This window comes from Procambarus clarkii, chromosome 87 (assembly GCF_040958095.1).
Source record: "Procambarus clarkii isolate CNS0578487 chromosome 87, FALCON_Pclarkii_2.0, whole genome shotgun sequence".
NCBI classification, from domain to species: domain Eukaryota; kingdom Metazoa; phylum Arthropoda; class Malacostraca; order Decapoda; family Cambaridae; genus Procambarus; species Procambarus clarkii.
This window is the reverse complement of record NC_091236.1, coordinates 12,702,579-12,719,262: the sequence shown is the minus strand read 5'-3', so window position 1 is coordinate 12,719,262 and position 16,684 is coordinate 12,702,579. Positions and strand designations below refer to the sequence as shown.

Genomic DNA, 16,684 nt, shown 5'->3' with positions numbered 1-16,684 from the left:
AGAAAGTTAGGTTAGGTTAGGTTAGGTAGGTTAGGTAGTCGAAAAACAATTAATTCATGAAAACTTGGCTTATTAGGCAAATCGGGCCTTGCATAGTAGGCTGAGACGTACGTTCTGGCTACTAGGTACGACATATATATATATATATATATATATATATATATATATATATATATATATATATATATATATATATATATGTGATTAAGAATAAAGAATAAATTTATTTTCGTGATATACACACACACATATATATATATATATATATATATATATATATATATATATATATATATATATATATATATATATATATATTATATATATCCCCTGTAAACATTTTTTTAAATGAAAACATCATCAACTCACATAATGTTTAAGCTTTGATGTCATACACAATGAACAAGTAAATAAAACATCAATCAAATGTTACACCTTCAAAAATTACATTATATACATACATATGTATATACTGTATACACACACACACATACATCAGTAGCCTTATGGTATCGAGTGCCCAGCCATACGTAGATTGTAAAAACATCTATCTCCAATCACTATTTTTTAGACTCGACATGAAGACAATCACTTGTCTATTGTTGGGTGAAGAGATCCGTGCTCCTCGCTCCCTTGATCCAACGACACGACGTCTCCTCAAAGCTGTCAGAGTCGTCCTTCCAAATGTCTATTTTACGAGCCATGTGCTCAAAACTTATTTATAATTTGAACTGCTAAAGAAACTATTGAGGGTTTCCTTATAAATGTGCTTTTAGAAATTATTTATTTGTCAATATATATATTACCAATTTACCTACACAGAAAGGCCATTCAAGGGGATATTTGTTTAGAGTATTTCTGTACATTTGTCTGTTTCAATTTTGTATATTTTAATATGATTCAGAGACTCGAGAGTTTCAAGCTTCGTGATTAAACCTTTTTTCTTTTTGTTTTGAAACGTACCATTGTTGTACCACTGGTACGATAATGGTCCAGTGGTTCCCGAATGGAACACAGTAGTTCTGAGTCTGTACACAGGTTCGTAACCGGTGTTCTCGTTTGTGACTAGTATAGTGATTCGAAACTAATAGACTAGTTGCGGGCTGTTACACTGGTTCGTGATTCGTTCAGTGATTCTTAAATGGTTCCTTTCTTCGTAGTCAAGCCACAGGTGCGTGACAGGTCTATAAGTGATTACGTTTTAAGTTCAGCTTAGTGTTTCGTGAATATCACTGTATTGGGATCGTTGTTATAACGTTAAATCCATGATTATATCTTTCGGGAGCAGTGACAAATATTGCAAAGGCTTGTTTCACTGCAATGGGCTTGCTTCACTGCCTCGGGGTTGCTTCACTATTTCACCATGTTTTACATTCTAAGACCTGTTTCACTGCCTCGGAATTGTTGCAAAATAATAACCCACGAACTGTCACAAGCGTTCCACCCCTGTTTTTTCTGCAAGGCTACAGTTTTCCCGATTCGAAAACGCTCACTATTTACACTTTACGAAGCCGTTTAGGCAATAATATTTTCAGTTATCTGTTCAGAACGTGTTTTACCTCTACATATTCGTCCACGTTCAATACAAATCCTTATAACCCCTGCGTTTCAGAGTGGGTTTTGAATTTATGGAATTCAAAACACCTTCATTGACACTTTCAGTACTGCGGGGCCCATCCACCCATGGTATAAAACTGTTACCAATTACAAACACAGAATTAATATCATCTGGTCCAACCGTGTGACTGTTTTTATGTCGGTCGAAATGTCCCTCACTGTTAAAGTTGCAGAAGTCCAGGTTGGTGAGGTGAGTAGAGGCATGAGGGCTGAGAAAATGGGTCGTGGGTTCTGAGTTGTGATGGGTATGGGTGTGGTTGAAATCTACGTGGAGAACCTCATTGTCCGGATCGCGTCGGGTGGGGTTACATTGGAGATTTTGGTTATGGTAGGGGAAGGTGGAGGTTTGATGAGAGGCGGTATGTTTGTCCTGTTGGTGGGTGTAGCGGGTGTGGGAGGGGGTAGTGTTGTGGGTGAGGGGTGCTGAGGTGTAGTGGGCGGGGTAAGTGCCAGTACCGTAGGGGTTAGTACACACACAAGAGCCGCTGGAAGTTTGGTGGTGGTGGTGGTGGTAGGGGCAGGCGTCGCTAGCCGTGTGGTCGATTTCCTGGGTGTGGTCGTCCTCAATTGTGCGGTGGGCGTGGTCGTTCCTCTGGGTGTGGAGGGCGTTGTCGTCCCCCTGAGAGGGGCTGGCGTGGGAGGACACGAAGGTCTGGGTGTTTTGGGTGCGATAGTACTTGGTGTGTAGTGAAGCCTGAGGACAGCACCAGGAGTGTCGACGACCCAGCACCGCTGAAGCAGACGCCCAGGAGTCCGCCGGGGTCACTCCTAGAAGCAACAAACGGAACACTTTAATCAAGTCTCCCATTAACGCCCGAGTCAACTCACAGAATCTCTTCATAAATTAATAGTTTGCAGGGATAAATCAGCTTTATTATATGTAACGAATGGATAAAGAAGAAGAAAGGTCAAGAAAGATTAGAATTAAAATAATCGTTATATTTTGCCTCTTCAACCCGATTCGAAGTGTGTGTTAAGGTTTATTTGTTGAATATATAATATATATATATGTATATATATATATATATATATATATATATATATATATATATATGTGTGTGTGTGTGTGTGTGTGTGTGTGTGTGTGTGTGTGTGTGTGTGTGTGTGTGTGTGTCAGAAAATAATGTTTGTCTGGGGTCAGATGCTTGTAGCTAGCCTCACGCAAATGTCAACGGTGGTTTATGACTATTCGGTATCACGAGGGATGGGGTCGACCCCCATGCCCACTTTAAGAAGGACTGGCTCCATTTCTGAAGTTCTGCGACTCCTGTGAAGTATGAAATATGGGTTTGATTGTACATAGTGTGTTAAAACGTATTTTACGAATGTTGTCAATGTTGAATCGAAGTCGATAACGTTGATTCAATGTAGATAATGTTGTCTAAATATCAGTAATGCAAACTGAATGTCGATAACATTTATTTATCGTCAATAACGTAGATTGCATGTTACTAGAGTGTGTTGTGTCCACTGGGAGAGAGAACAGGGAGGAGGGAGAGAGACACAGTGGGAATGGATTGGTGTGTGAGTGTGAGAGTGTGAGTGTGTGAGTGTGAGTGTGAGTGTGAGTGTGAGTGTGAGTGAGAGGGAGAGAGAGAGAGAGAGAGAGAGAGAGAGAGAGAGAGAGAGAGAGAGAGAGAGAGAGAGAGAGAGAGAGAGAGAGAGAGAGAGAGAGAGAGAAAATGAGACCCGAGCACTGCCATCATCTGCAACTCATCTAGAGATGGGCAACTCATCTAGTTTAGCATATTGGCAAATGCAGCCACAATGGTCTGCATCCAAGGTACCCAGGATTAATCCCTGGGTAGGACACAAACGGTTCAGCCTATTTCCTTTTCACCTGATGCCTCTGTTCACTTAGTAGTAAAATAACTTGAAGTTAGGCAAATGTCACCAGTTGCACTCCGAGCAGGGTCAGTAGTTGGCCTAGAGGATCCTCGATAATTCTAAGTGCAAGCTTCCTGTTCCTGACAACCGGGAAAAAATATTGGATTTAAAATATTTTATGGGTTGTTTGAGCTGGACAATTCGAAACAATAAATGCGAGTCATTCAAAACTGCTTGATAGATAACCTCACCCACTCGCCCTCACATTAATACGAGTCATTCAAAACTGCCTAGTCCTTTGCACCGCACCGCAGTGATCTAGCCAGTCTAGCATACTTGATAGATAACCTCACCCACCCACCCACCCACCCTCACATAAATACGAGTCATTCAAAACTGCTTAGTCCTTCGCACCGCACCGCAGCGATCTAGCCAGTCTAGCGTATTGGATAGACAACCTCACCCACTCACCCTCACATAAATACGAGTCATTCAAACTGCCTAGTCCTTCGCACCGCACCGCAGCGATCTAGCCAGTCTAGCATATTGGATAGACAACCTCACCCACTCACCCTCATACTCGTGGGCTCGTCTGGGCTGTCTAGAGGTGGAAGAATCTTTGGCGGAGGCAGAGGAGGCGAGGCGCCTGAGTCGAGGATGGTGGTTGGTACTGTGGGAATGGTGGTTGGTGTAGGAATGGTGGTTGGGGTGATGACAGGGTTCCACCAGCTGCCGCACGGAATACTGCTCCGACGTAAACACAGGGATGGGGACCACAGCCAAGGTTGTCAGGTCTAACCCGGCTGCTTGGGGAGGGAGAGAGAGAGAGAGAGAACTGAGACATACAGGAGATAGATCTGTGTAGAAGGGAAGGTGAAAAGAAAGTATAGTAGTTATGCTAAATATATTTTAGTATGAAAATGAAAAGCATTCATATGCTGCGTATGTGTCCATAAGAGAGTGTTCTTTGACTATGATGTATGTATTGGATGAAAAAAGGGTGACACTGGAAAAAAATGCCTATGTAGTTTGAAAATATTATGCGATGAGTATTAGGCAATTATTATGCAATGAGTATTATGCAAATATTATGCAGTGAGTAAATATTATGCAATATGATGCAGTATTACTAATACATACTTTAATATTAAGGATTTACATAATTATACATGGGTTCAGGTTATACGAGGAAACTGTAGTAGTAAAAGAGCATGTTTCAGTATATGAGATGAAGGTTTCCTTGACTACAAGTTAATGCCGAGTACATAAGAATACAGGCAACTGCAGAAAGCCTATTGGCCTATACTTCCTAATTCCTATTTATACCCACGCAAGCTCATATACATGTCTAGCCTACGCTTGAAACAATCAGAACAATTTCTCGGTCCTGTTATGTTGCAAGATAATTTGATCTGTAAATCCCAAGAACGAGCTGGCCTTAAACCTGATTTTGTAGATAAAGATTTGGTGGTGAAACGGTGTTTATTTCTCATAAAAATAATTTCTCATAAAAATCATTCCTCATAAAGAATATTCCTTAAAAAAGATCCAAAAGGTGAAAGAACAAAGCACTGATGAAAAACTTCATTTCCTACAACAGAGAGTGAAGGGTTCAAAACTGGATTTGAGTACCCACTTTGTGCCCTCTTAAGTTTCTGTAAGATTTCAGATTGTATTGCCTTTTAAAGCCTTTGTGGTCTAGTGGGTATAATGTGTGCGTCTGGAGGGACTCAGGACGCTGGTTCGATTCCGTTATATTGCTAAAAAAAAATCCTTATGGGATATTTAGAAGTTTAATTTGGCGTTAATTATAATCTTGGACAAAGAGATTGGACAAATGAATAATAGTAACTTATTCTTTATAAGTTATTCTTTATTCCCCTTTGTTTCCTTATAATATATATTCCTCCTCTTTATACCTCACGGTCCTACCAAGCCCCCCTCTCCCCCAACCGGTAACTAACCCCCACCCCTTTCTAACTACTTCAGTAACCCCTCTCTCCTTACCAATGCACAGATCCCCTCTCACTTCCCCTACTGCATAACCTCTTCCCCCTTACATTCTAGTCCCCACTTTCAGTTAACGTCCTCCCCCCCTCCACACTACCCCCAACACACACCCCTTCTACCTCAATCTTCCCCTTTTCTTAACTGCATTCCTTTTCCCTGTTTCTTTGTTTTCCTATTCTCTCTCTCTCTCTCTCTCTCTCTCTCTCTCTCTCTCTCTCTCTCTCTCTCTCTCTCTCTCTCTCTCTCTCTCTCTCTCAATTGCACCCTTCTCTTCTTCCTCCTATCTTATGACCTCTTCTCACCTCCCTCCCTTCTCCTTCTATTCTGTTCAATCGTATTGATTAAGATTGCTGGTATCTGCAATTATCACTTAATATTCCGGGTCGTTAGCCGAAGCAATCAATGGTGGTGCGTTGTTACACAAGTGTTCGTTTGCAAATTAATCCCGCGTTCCAATCGTCGCTTATTGAGTTCTTCTAATTTCTCGTCTGCTGTTATTATTGTTATTAGAATCATTATAAGCAGTTGTATTAGTATAATTATTTTCATTAGTAGCAGCATTATAATTTTATGTCATTATTGTCATTATTAATAATGTTATTACCAAATATTTCTTTACTCTCAATTGTACATTCCTGACCAAGCTTGAGGTAACTGTTAACGTTATGTAATATTTATAATATCTTTCCCCTGAGTCTACCAACAGGAAGGGTGAGTGTGGACATAGGAGGAAAAGAAGACTGGTGCAGGCGATGAGTCACAATAACGTGGCTGAATTATGTTGACCAGACCACACACTAGAAAGTGAGGAGACGACGATGTTTCGGTTCGTCCTGGACCATTCTCACGTCGATTGTGAGAATGGTCCAGGACGGACCGAAACGTCGTCGTCGTCTCTTCTCTATCTAGTGTGTGGTTTGGTGAACTGGAGACGGGTGGAATGGGGAGTGGACGGATAGAGACTGACTATTCTGGACACATGGCCACATTTGTGTTAGAAAATAAACTGATCAAAAATCCAGACCCAAGTAGGGACGATTCGTCCCTACATTCGTCCTCCCGATTCGTCCCCGTTAACAGTTCCTGATCTGTGGGCTAGTCCCTGATTAGGGGACCTCCACTAGAGTGGTCCCATGTAGGGGGGTGATAAGGGATGGGGCTAATGAATCTACAGTTTATATACTGAATGATCCTCATAAAACACTTAGGCCCTGGGGTTCTCAGACGACCTGACCCTGAATTGTCAGTATCTAAGGGTTCACATCTCCTGAACCTAAACTGCCAACATCTAGGGAGCTCAGAAGATGCCTAGCTCTAGGGAGCTAGGCAGCCCCAAGCTGCCAACATTTAGGGGGGCTCAAAAGACCTAACTAACAGTGAACTAACAGCACAGAATAGTGCATTAACACTTCAGCGCCACCCAATAATCGTATCGTATTATCGTACTCTGAAGGGTAACTTGCCAACAAACAAAACGGCAGTTATTTGGTCTATTATTACGTTATTACAATCCAATAATCTTTAAAAACCGTCGCCAATTGCCCAATGGACACCATGTCTGCAAGTTACGTTGGTTCGACGTCGGGTCAACGTTAATTGACGTTGATTCAGCGTTATTATCGTTAATTCAACGTTGCATCGATGTTGCTCCTGGATATTATATCAATATGGTACTGTGTATTCACCTAATTGTGCTTGCGGGGGTTGAGCTCCGGCTCTTTCGGCCCGCCTCTCAAAAAATCAATCAACTTTACCCCCTCCCCTCCCAGAAAGCAGCCCGTAGCAGCTGTCTATCTCCCAGGTACCAATTTACTACTAGGTAACAGGAGGCATCAGGGGTGAAAAAAACTCTGGCCATTTGTTTCCTCCATCGCCGGGGATCGATCCCCAAACCCCAGGATTACGCGTACACTGTTAGCTTACCTTGAAGAGCCGTGGCGTACGTGGTGTGCTCCGACCCACTGAGGGCTACGTGGGGGGTTCTGTGGGCACTGCTGGGGTCCAGGGTCACCCCCACTACCTGCTCTCCCTCCGCCACGCTAGCTGGCCCGTCCTTGGAGGCTGGTCCTGGCGTGTCCGGGCTGTCCTTGATGGGTGTCCTTGGTCCGGTGTTGAGCAGGGCGTCACCCTCCACGACCACTACCATGGCCTTGTTGTCTCTCTCCTGTGTCACTCCGTTGTCTCCTCCTCCTGGGGGAGAAGAGAGAGAGAGAAGTAGTCTTAATGTTAGGGAAGGGGAGCTATGGTCGTCTACGACGGTCATTGGTGCGGTGGTCACGGTATGTTTAGGGGTGATCCTCGACGGCATGGGTTCGAATCCTTTTTGGGTTAATTATGTTTATCTTCCTCTGACTGTATTAACCATCTAACTCTGAACGGAATGCTCTATCTTTTCCAGATCTCTGCACGGGAATGCTCTATCTTTTCCATCTCTGTGTGTCGATGTACCATTCCTCGCATCACCTCACGTATGCTTCCTAGACCCGCGCCTCCCACCTCTTCCACTTACCTTTCCCACAACCCTAACCTAACCTAACCTACCTCTTCCACTCATCTTTCCCACAACCCAAACCTAACCTACCTCTTCCACTCACCTTTCCCACAACCCAAACCTAACCTATCTCTTCCACTCACCTTTCCCACAACCCTAACCTAACCTACCTCTTCCACTCACCTCTCCCACAACCCTTCCTCCTATTTAGATTTATGCAACTATTTTGACCATCATACATACATAGACGTCATTCACAATTAGTAGAATTTGGTTCACTTTTATAGAGTCCAGAAAAAAATAAGCTAAAAAATCAAACTTAAATATTCCTAGGCCTAGTATAGTACATATATGTACTATAGATAGCGTGTATTAAAGATAGCCTCAGATAGGGTGTATTAAACCTACGAAGGTTTAGTTAAGTTTTCTTTGCAACAGTACAAAAACTTTTCTGGTTTGTCCACATTCAATAGTACCGATGTCTACTTTCTAACTGCCTTTTAAGTCAATATATGTACGATGGTCCTTATCGTACTACGATAGTACTATAAGTACTACCTAATTACTCAGTTATTCCATCTATGGTCCTGCAACTTACCTGCAACTTACTTTTCTAAGAAGCATGGGCCTAACTACTTGCAGAGTTGGTGTTCGATTACCGATAGTCCAAGACGTTGACTACTGCTCCTTAACTGCGGCCTTATATCCCAGGGCTATATAGGCCTATACCATTCAGTCCTAATGATTACCTTCAACCTCTCACTCGTAAAATATTACCTTTAAATGGTGTCTTATATTGGATTTTCTCGGGCGGTTTGATGGTCTTAGAGAGTTTCTTGTGTGAGCCGCCGGGATGGCTGGAGCTGTCCCTGGCCAGGAGGCGGGAGCCCATGAAGGAGAGTCGCATCCAGCGCCAGGCACGTGTAGCGAACACCTGTGAACACCAACACAAGCTCGTCTAGGTCAGGAGGTTCAGTGAATTGACTGGTGTTTGTGAATTGTTGTAGTGGCAGTAGTTGGCATGTAGCAGTCTTAGGAGACTATGGAGTTGCTCTCTGGTTGAGAAGCTGTTACCCATGCAGCAGGTCTTGTAGTAATTATCTGTTTTAGTGTGTGTGTGTGTGTGTGTGTGTGTGTGTGTGTGTGTGTGTGTGTGTGTGTGTGTGTGTTATTAAGTATCTTGAGTTATTAAGTATAATTCAAATGATTTATGAAAGACAATCTATAGAAACCTGACCCCTATCAACACTTAACAGAAGATCCACAACAACCTGGATAAACTCGGACCATCAAGGATTAAAAATCGGGCCTGAAAAAATCTGAAACCGTCGGCCTACCTGAAACTACCGCCAAAATCCTCAAAATACATTAATCCCCCTATAAAACGGTTTGATATACGCTAAATCCCATTACTCACCTCCCACAAAATCCCTTTTCACTGATACTTCCCAGCCCCCCCCCTCTCTCTCTCTCTCTCTTTCTCTCTCTCTTTCTCTCTCAACTTTACAACTTCAACAACTCATTCGAACTTACTCAAATTAGTTTTCTAGTTTTCTTACCCTTCCTAAGGCAGTCAGAGCATGTTGTTGTTGTTAAGGTTTGCTACTTGGAACAAAAAGTTCCAAGTAGCACGGGCTATGGTGAGCCCGTAGTAGTCAGAGCAGACCTGAACGCACCTTTCTGCAGATAATGTAGGCCCACGGGTCGACGATCTGATTGATAGAGGTGAGACGCACGGCAATCATGTCCTGAATGTGATCCTCGCGAGTCTTGTGTGGCCAGATTTGGTTCAGGAAGAGCCGGAGCTGGTGGGTAAGGAGAGAGGGAAAGTAAATTCAGGAAGAAATGGGTAGTTGATGGAAGGAAGGAAGGAAGGAAGGAGGAGCACAGGGGTCCGTTGAGACCCCCGGGGGTCCACCAAGACCCCCGGGGGTTCACCAAGACCCCCGGGGGTCCACCAAGACCTCCGGGGGTCCACCAAGACCCCCGGGGGTCCACCAAGACCCCCGGGGGTCCACCAAGACCCCCGGGGGTCCACCAAGACCCCCGGGGGTCCACCAAGACCCCCGGGGGTTCACCAAGACCTCCGGGGGTCCACCAAGACCTCCGGGGGTTCACCAAGACCCCCGGGGGGTCCACCAAGACCCCCGGGGGTCCACCAAGACCTCCGGGGGTCCACCAAGACCCTCCGGGGGTCCACCAAGACCTCCGGAAGTGGTCTCGATAAAAAAAATTATCATCCTTTGTTAAAATTTATTAAAATTGAATTAAAATTTAAGGAACTTAAATATATCTCTCTCAACATCATAAGAAAACACCAAATTGTTAAAAAAAATACATGTTTACTTTTCAACTAGTTTTTTTCCTCATCATATTTTTGTTTGTTTACATTTCACCATCAAATGTTTGTTTACATCTCACCATCAAATGTGTGTTTACATCACGCCATCAAGCGTTTGTTTACATCTCACCATCAATGTGTGTTTACATCTCACCATCAAGCGTTTGTTTACATCTCGCCATCAAGCGTTTGTTTACATCTCACCATCAAATGTGTGTTTACATCTCACCATCAAGCGTTTGTTTACATCTCACCATCAAGTGTTTATTTACATTTCACCAAGTCTAAACACTCAAAAACTCACGTCAATAGGCGTCCAGGAGATGATGAAGACGATGGTGATAACGAGGAGGACGATCACCATCTGCATCTCCAATTCCCTCTGCTTGTAAGTGCGGTGAGGGGCACAGAAGCTGGACCCCGAGCACCGCTGGCGACACAGCCGGAGGCACAGCAAGGTCGCTGCAGAACGGGAAGAGAGATAATTAAGATCTCTCTTGTTAAAGATCTCTTTAAAGTTCTGTTGCTTGTTTAGGTTAGGTAATTGGGAGAAGGAACTATATGGCAGTTTGACTGCATGGCACTTGGAAGGGATATGAGGACAAGGAGCTGGGGTATGAGGACAAGGAGCTGGGGTATGAGGACAAGGAGCTGGGATATGAGGACAAGGAGCTGGGATATGAGGACAAGGAGCTGGGGGTATGAGGACAAGGAGCTGGGGGTATGAGGACAAGGAGCTGGGATATGAGGACAAGGAGCTGGGGGTATGAGGACAAGGAGCTGGGGGTATGAGAACAAGGAGCTGGGGTATGAGGACAAGGAGCTGGAGGTATGAGGACAAGGAGCTGGGGTATGAGGACAAGGAGCTGGGGGTATGAGGACAAGGAGCTGGGGTATGAGGACAAGGAGCTGGAGGTATGAGGACAAGGAGCTGGGGTATGAGGACAAGGAGCTGGAGGTATGAGGACAAGGAGCTGGAGGTATGAGGACAAGGAGCTGGGATATGAGGACAAGGAGCTGGGATATGAGAACAAGGAGCTGGGATATGAGAACAAGGAGCTGGGGGTATGAGGACAAGGAGCTGGGGGGTATGAGGACAAGGAGCTGGGGTATGAGGACAAGGAGCTGGAGGTATGAGGACAAGGAGCTGGGATATGAGGACAAGGATCTGGGATATGGGAACAAGGATCTGGGATATGGGAACAAGAAGCTGGGATAAGACGAAGGGAAGGAATGCAAGTAATTACCAAAAGAAGGCACTAAGCCAGGAAGACTAATATAGCAATTAAGGAGGGAAGAAATAGTGACTATAACACTCGACCATTAAGGGGAGCCTCGATCGCCGACCTACAAAGTAGCATCTACCGTCGCTCTACCGTCCAATTCAAGTTCTTAGGCGCACGGTATTGTCTGAGAGTTGAAGACACAACACACGAAACACAGCAGCACATAACGTAACCGCGAAGTTGTGTATTGTTAGGGAAGATTGGGATTCAACAGGAGGGGAAATTACAGTGTTCAAGAGACGGGGCGCAGGAGCTGGAGCTTGCTTTCTTCATACACAGCTAAGCGAGTAAGATACATATAAATATATATATAATACTATATAAATACTTGCACTTACACAACAGCCTCCCCAAACACACACACACTCCAGACTAATCCAAGACAAAATAACACACTTGAAATATATAAAACTACTACGCCAATTACTGGCCATCTCCAGGAACTGTCAGAAACCCCCCCAGGCACCTATCTACTCCTAGATGAGCAGGTGCATTAGGTGAAGGGAAACGCTGCAAATTTTCTATAGAAATAAGTAAGCGTTCCAATGATTTATCCGAAAGGTTAATATCTGACTTCATTCAAAACTTTATAACATATTCAAGGCGTTTAGTTTATCGTAATTTGCGTACGTATGTGTTTTATTTAATATTAAGGACACGTATAAAAGGCACAGAGTTGATGAGGAGCCATTTTGTGAGCAGAAATTGATTTTAATACTAATTCCTATCTCATAAATCTATTATTTGAACATGCAACAAACTCCGTGGATTGAATGACCGGTTTCAAAAGATCTTCCTGTAACGTTCCCAGACCGGGTTCATGGAGGTTTGTGCAATGTATCGTATCGAAAAGCACAGTTGCAGATATTTTTCAATTTTTGAGTCAAGATTGCAAGCAAGAGATGATTCATACCGGTGGAGTCTATAGATCATATCCGCATGTTTTTCATCAATATCTTCATGTTGCTTCAGATATTTCTTGGAAGGAGAGAGTGAAAAGCAATGAGAGAGAGGGAGAGAGAGAGAGAGGAAGAGGGAGAGAGAGAGAGAGTCTCTCTCTCTCCCCCCCTCTCTCCACCTGTCTTCCTTCTTTTCTCTTCTCTTCTGCTTTTAGTTCATACCATAAAGTCGTGGGGGTCGCCATAAACGCCCATATTTCTTAAAGTGTGACCTTAGGCCAATCCCTCGCTCGACCTACGACACTCCCATACCCCCCATGATTCATCCTGGAAAGTTGGGTAAGACTAGTTCCATGTGCTAGTCTCGCCCAACCGAGTGTTGGCAATATAAATTGGCTATAAATCATTGGGCTGGAGCAACGTCATGCAGGTCGGCGTTCAATCCCCGACCGTCCAAGTGGTTGGGCACCATTTCTTCCCCCACCTCGTCCCATCCCAAATGCTTATCCCGATCCCTTCCAAGTGATATCTAGTCGTAATAACTTGGCGCATTCTCCCGATACTTTCCCTCCCTCTCCCTCTGCCTCTGAAGATGTTGAAGAGTGCTTCAGCGAAACGAACTTTTGTAGCGACCCGGATCCGGCTCTATTCAGATACCTTTAGGCAGTTATTTTTAATCTTCCCTCCCAAAGTGAAGCACCTAAGAAAGAAAGATTTCGTTCCAGATCCACAATCAAAATCTTTCGATCACATTCAATATGTTTACAAGAACGACATTCTTGCAACATGCACTCGTATGTACAATCAACACACACATTTCTATATGCATTTGCACATTGAGGCTTGAGGGGGGGGGGGGGGAGGGGGGGGAAACGGGTGAAACGGGTTTACAGTAAGCTATATGGGAAGAGTATTGCCTCCGGGGGGTGGGGGAAGGGGGGATGGATGAGGGGTGGATGGAGGGGGAGGGGATGGATGAGGGGTGGATGGAGGGGGAGGGGATGGGATTAGGGGTGGAATGGAGGGGGAGGGGATGGATGAGGGGTGGATGGAGGGGGAGGGGATGGATGAGGGGTGGATGGAAGGGGAGGGGATGGATGAGGGAAGGAATGGATGAGGAGGGGGGGATAGAGGGGGGGAATGGGGGCGTTAAGTAGGTTGGCGTGGTAAGAGGTCTTGAATCTACGCATCCCCAATTAGCCTATCGAGGCTGCGGCGCAGATATCGTCACTATAAAACGGCGCTTGAATATTTACTAATTGGGCTCCATTTTTAAGGGAATGGTCCGATTCGCTTAAAAAATACGGCCTATTAAGCGAGAGCACGGGTTAATGTTGCGTTGCAAGCTGTTGCAATGACCATTTTGGGAGTATTTATGCATATCTGTAGGTCGAGGTGGATCTTGCAGCCGTTGCAAAGGTTTCTGGAAGATTTTTGGTTTTCAATGTCGCAATTGAAGTGGCAAAGCTCTATTGAGTCAAGTTGCATAAATTGCAGGAACTATCCTGCTAGATAAATGGATAAGAGTCCAGTGTAATAGACTAAAATTTAGTATATTAGTCTAAATTTAGTATAGTGACTAAATATAAGTAGTCCATTGTCCAAGATGAGTTACTGAATCGATGTTAATAGTGTTCAAAGCTTGATAGAATTTTATATGTAAAATAACTGAATTCAGAACAAGTAAATGTTCTGCATATATATATATATATATATATATATATATATATACTATATATATATATATATATGATATATATATATATATATGTGTCGTACCTAGTAGCCAGAACTCACTTCTCAGCCTACATATGCAAAGCCCGATTTGCCTAATAAGCCAAGTTTTCATGAATTAATTGTTTTTCGACTACCTAACCTACCTAACCTAACCTAAACCTAACTTTTTCGGCTACCTAACCTAACCTATAAAGATAGGTTAGGTTAGGTTAGGTAGGGTTGGTTAGGTTCGGTCACATATCTACGTTAATTTTAACTCCAATAAAAAAAATTGACCTCATACATAAGGAAATGGGTAGCTTTATCATTTCATAAGAAAAAAATTAGAGAAAATATATTAATTCAGGAAAACTTGGCTTATTAGGCAAATTCGGGCCTTGCATAGTAGGCTGAGAAGTGAGTTCTGGCTACTAGGTACGACATATTATAATATATATATATATATATATGTCGTACCTAGTAGCCAGAACGCACTTCTCAGCCTACTATGCAAGGCCCGATTTGCCTAATAAGCCAAGTTTTCATGAAATTAATTGTTTTTCGACTACCTAACCTACCTAACCTAACCTACCTAACTTTTTTGGCTACCGAACCAAACCTAACCTATAAAGATAGGTTAGGTTAGGTGAGGTAGGGTTGGTTAGGTTCGGTCATATATCTACGTTAATTTAACTCCAATAAAAAAAAAATTTTACTCATACATAATGAATGGGTAGCTTTATCATTTCATAAGAAAAAATTAGAAAAAATATATTAATTCAGGTAAACTTGGCTTATTAGGCAAATCGGGCCTTGAATAGTAGGCCAAAAAGTGAGTTCTGGCTACTAGGTACGACATATATAATATATACTATATATATACTATATTATATATATATATATATATATATATATATAAAACCCACGAAGGGGCAATGAATAAATAATTACTTGAGCGCTTTCGGTCGCTTGAACTAGCAGAATACAGTCGAAAGAGACAGACCCAAAACACAACCTCTACAACAACACAGGTTGTTGTAGAAAGATTAAAGACTTTCTACAACAACAACAATAGCAATCTTAAAAACGTTAACTGGAAAATTTGCATCAAAGCACAAACAATAATCAACCAATTCAATACAAAAGCTAAACATGCAAGCAAAAAAAAAAAAGAGAGCAATAAAGGAAAGAACAGAAACATAAAGGCAAGAAATAAATAATAATATATTCATAATAATAATGAGAAAATCCACTAGGGCAGTGCGGTGGACCTCGAACCTACGACCAAGCCATTGTAAAGCCCCACACGCTACCACTGGACCATCGCCGACATTAAAAAGTCATACAACCGAATTTCTACTGAATGTTTTTGTAGTGACTGGTACAAGCCACGGTGGTCCAGTGGTAGAGTATGCGACTAACAGTGCCTCGGTCGCAGGTTCGCGTCCCCCTCACAGCCCTGATGGAATTCCTCATTGACATACATCACCCCTAGTGTGCTTTCTGTGTAATAATAATAATAATAATAATAATGATGATAATAAAATGTTTTAATAAAGTCAAGGTTATTCTAAGAAATGCTAAATATAAGAAAGCTAAACACCACAGAACACTGGATCTAAAATTACTTGTTCTTGTTTTATCTTGCGTGTGTGTGTGTGTGTGTGTGTGTGTGTGTGTGTGTGTGTGTGTGTGTGTGTGTGTGTGTGTGTGTGTGTGTGTGTGTTTGACAAGTATTTTTGTGTGTTCCTAGGCAACCTTAGCAGTGTACTGATGCATGGGTGAGCAACGGGCGGTAATACCTTGATTGACTTGACTTAAGCAAGCGGTGATTGGATACTGTTGTATGGCAAACAAGCGGTGCAAGTTTATTGATGTTTGTCAAGCACGCGACCGGGAAGATTGCCGACAGCTTGACAACTCGGGCCACGGGGGAAACTGGTGTCACATTCTCAAAGATTAATCATTCACTACATCTTCTCTATTTTGGTTAGTGCCTCTTCTAACATTCGACCGCCATCTTGGCAGCCATCTTGGCCATGTTAAAAAGCGTTCTAACAATCCCAGAACTTAAGTGTTAACGTCTTAAGTCTCAACGTCAAATCACTCTCATCTTTGGACCGTGAAAAAGACGTAACACACACACACACAGACACACACACACACACACAGACACAGACACACACACACACATACACACACACACAGACACACACACACACACACACACACACATATTGTCACATTATACCTTTGCTACAGCACAGGAGCTAACAGTATCACAACATTGTGTGTTGGGCAGTAACTGCCGTTCCATAACTCCAGAAATCTTGGCCAAAAGTACACAATGCAACCACAGTAAGGCGATATATCTTTGGGAAAATCTTTGGGGCAGGAAAGGGAGGAATCGAACCAGCGTCCTGGTTGTCCACAGACGCGCACCCTTAACTCACAAACCATGATATATTAAAGGATCCACCTAGATCCACTAGGAGCC

At 43.1% G+C, this 16,684-nt stretch overlaps 1 protein-coding gene across 1 annotated transcript in view; it reads right to left on the bottom strand.

The window, feature by feature from the left end:
- Window positions 1-306: 306 nt before the first annotated feature.
- Window positions 307-16,684, bottom strand: part of LOC123747022 (uncharacterized) — a 145,912-nt gene continuing 129,534 nt past the window's right edge. The window contains 6 exon segments of the mRNA XM_069317434.1: window positions 307-2,385; window positions 4,017-4,247; window positions 7,378-7,644; window positions 8,723-8,879; window positions 9,622-9,750; window positions 10,591-10,916. Of these exon segments, the coding sequence (XP_069173535.1) occupies window positions 1,580-2,385; window positions 4,017-4,247; window positions 7,378-7,644; window positions 8,723-8,879; window positions 9,622-9,750; window positions 10,591-10,916 (1,916 nt within the window). The 3' untranslated portion in view covers window positions 307-1,579.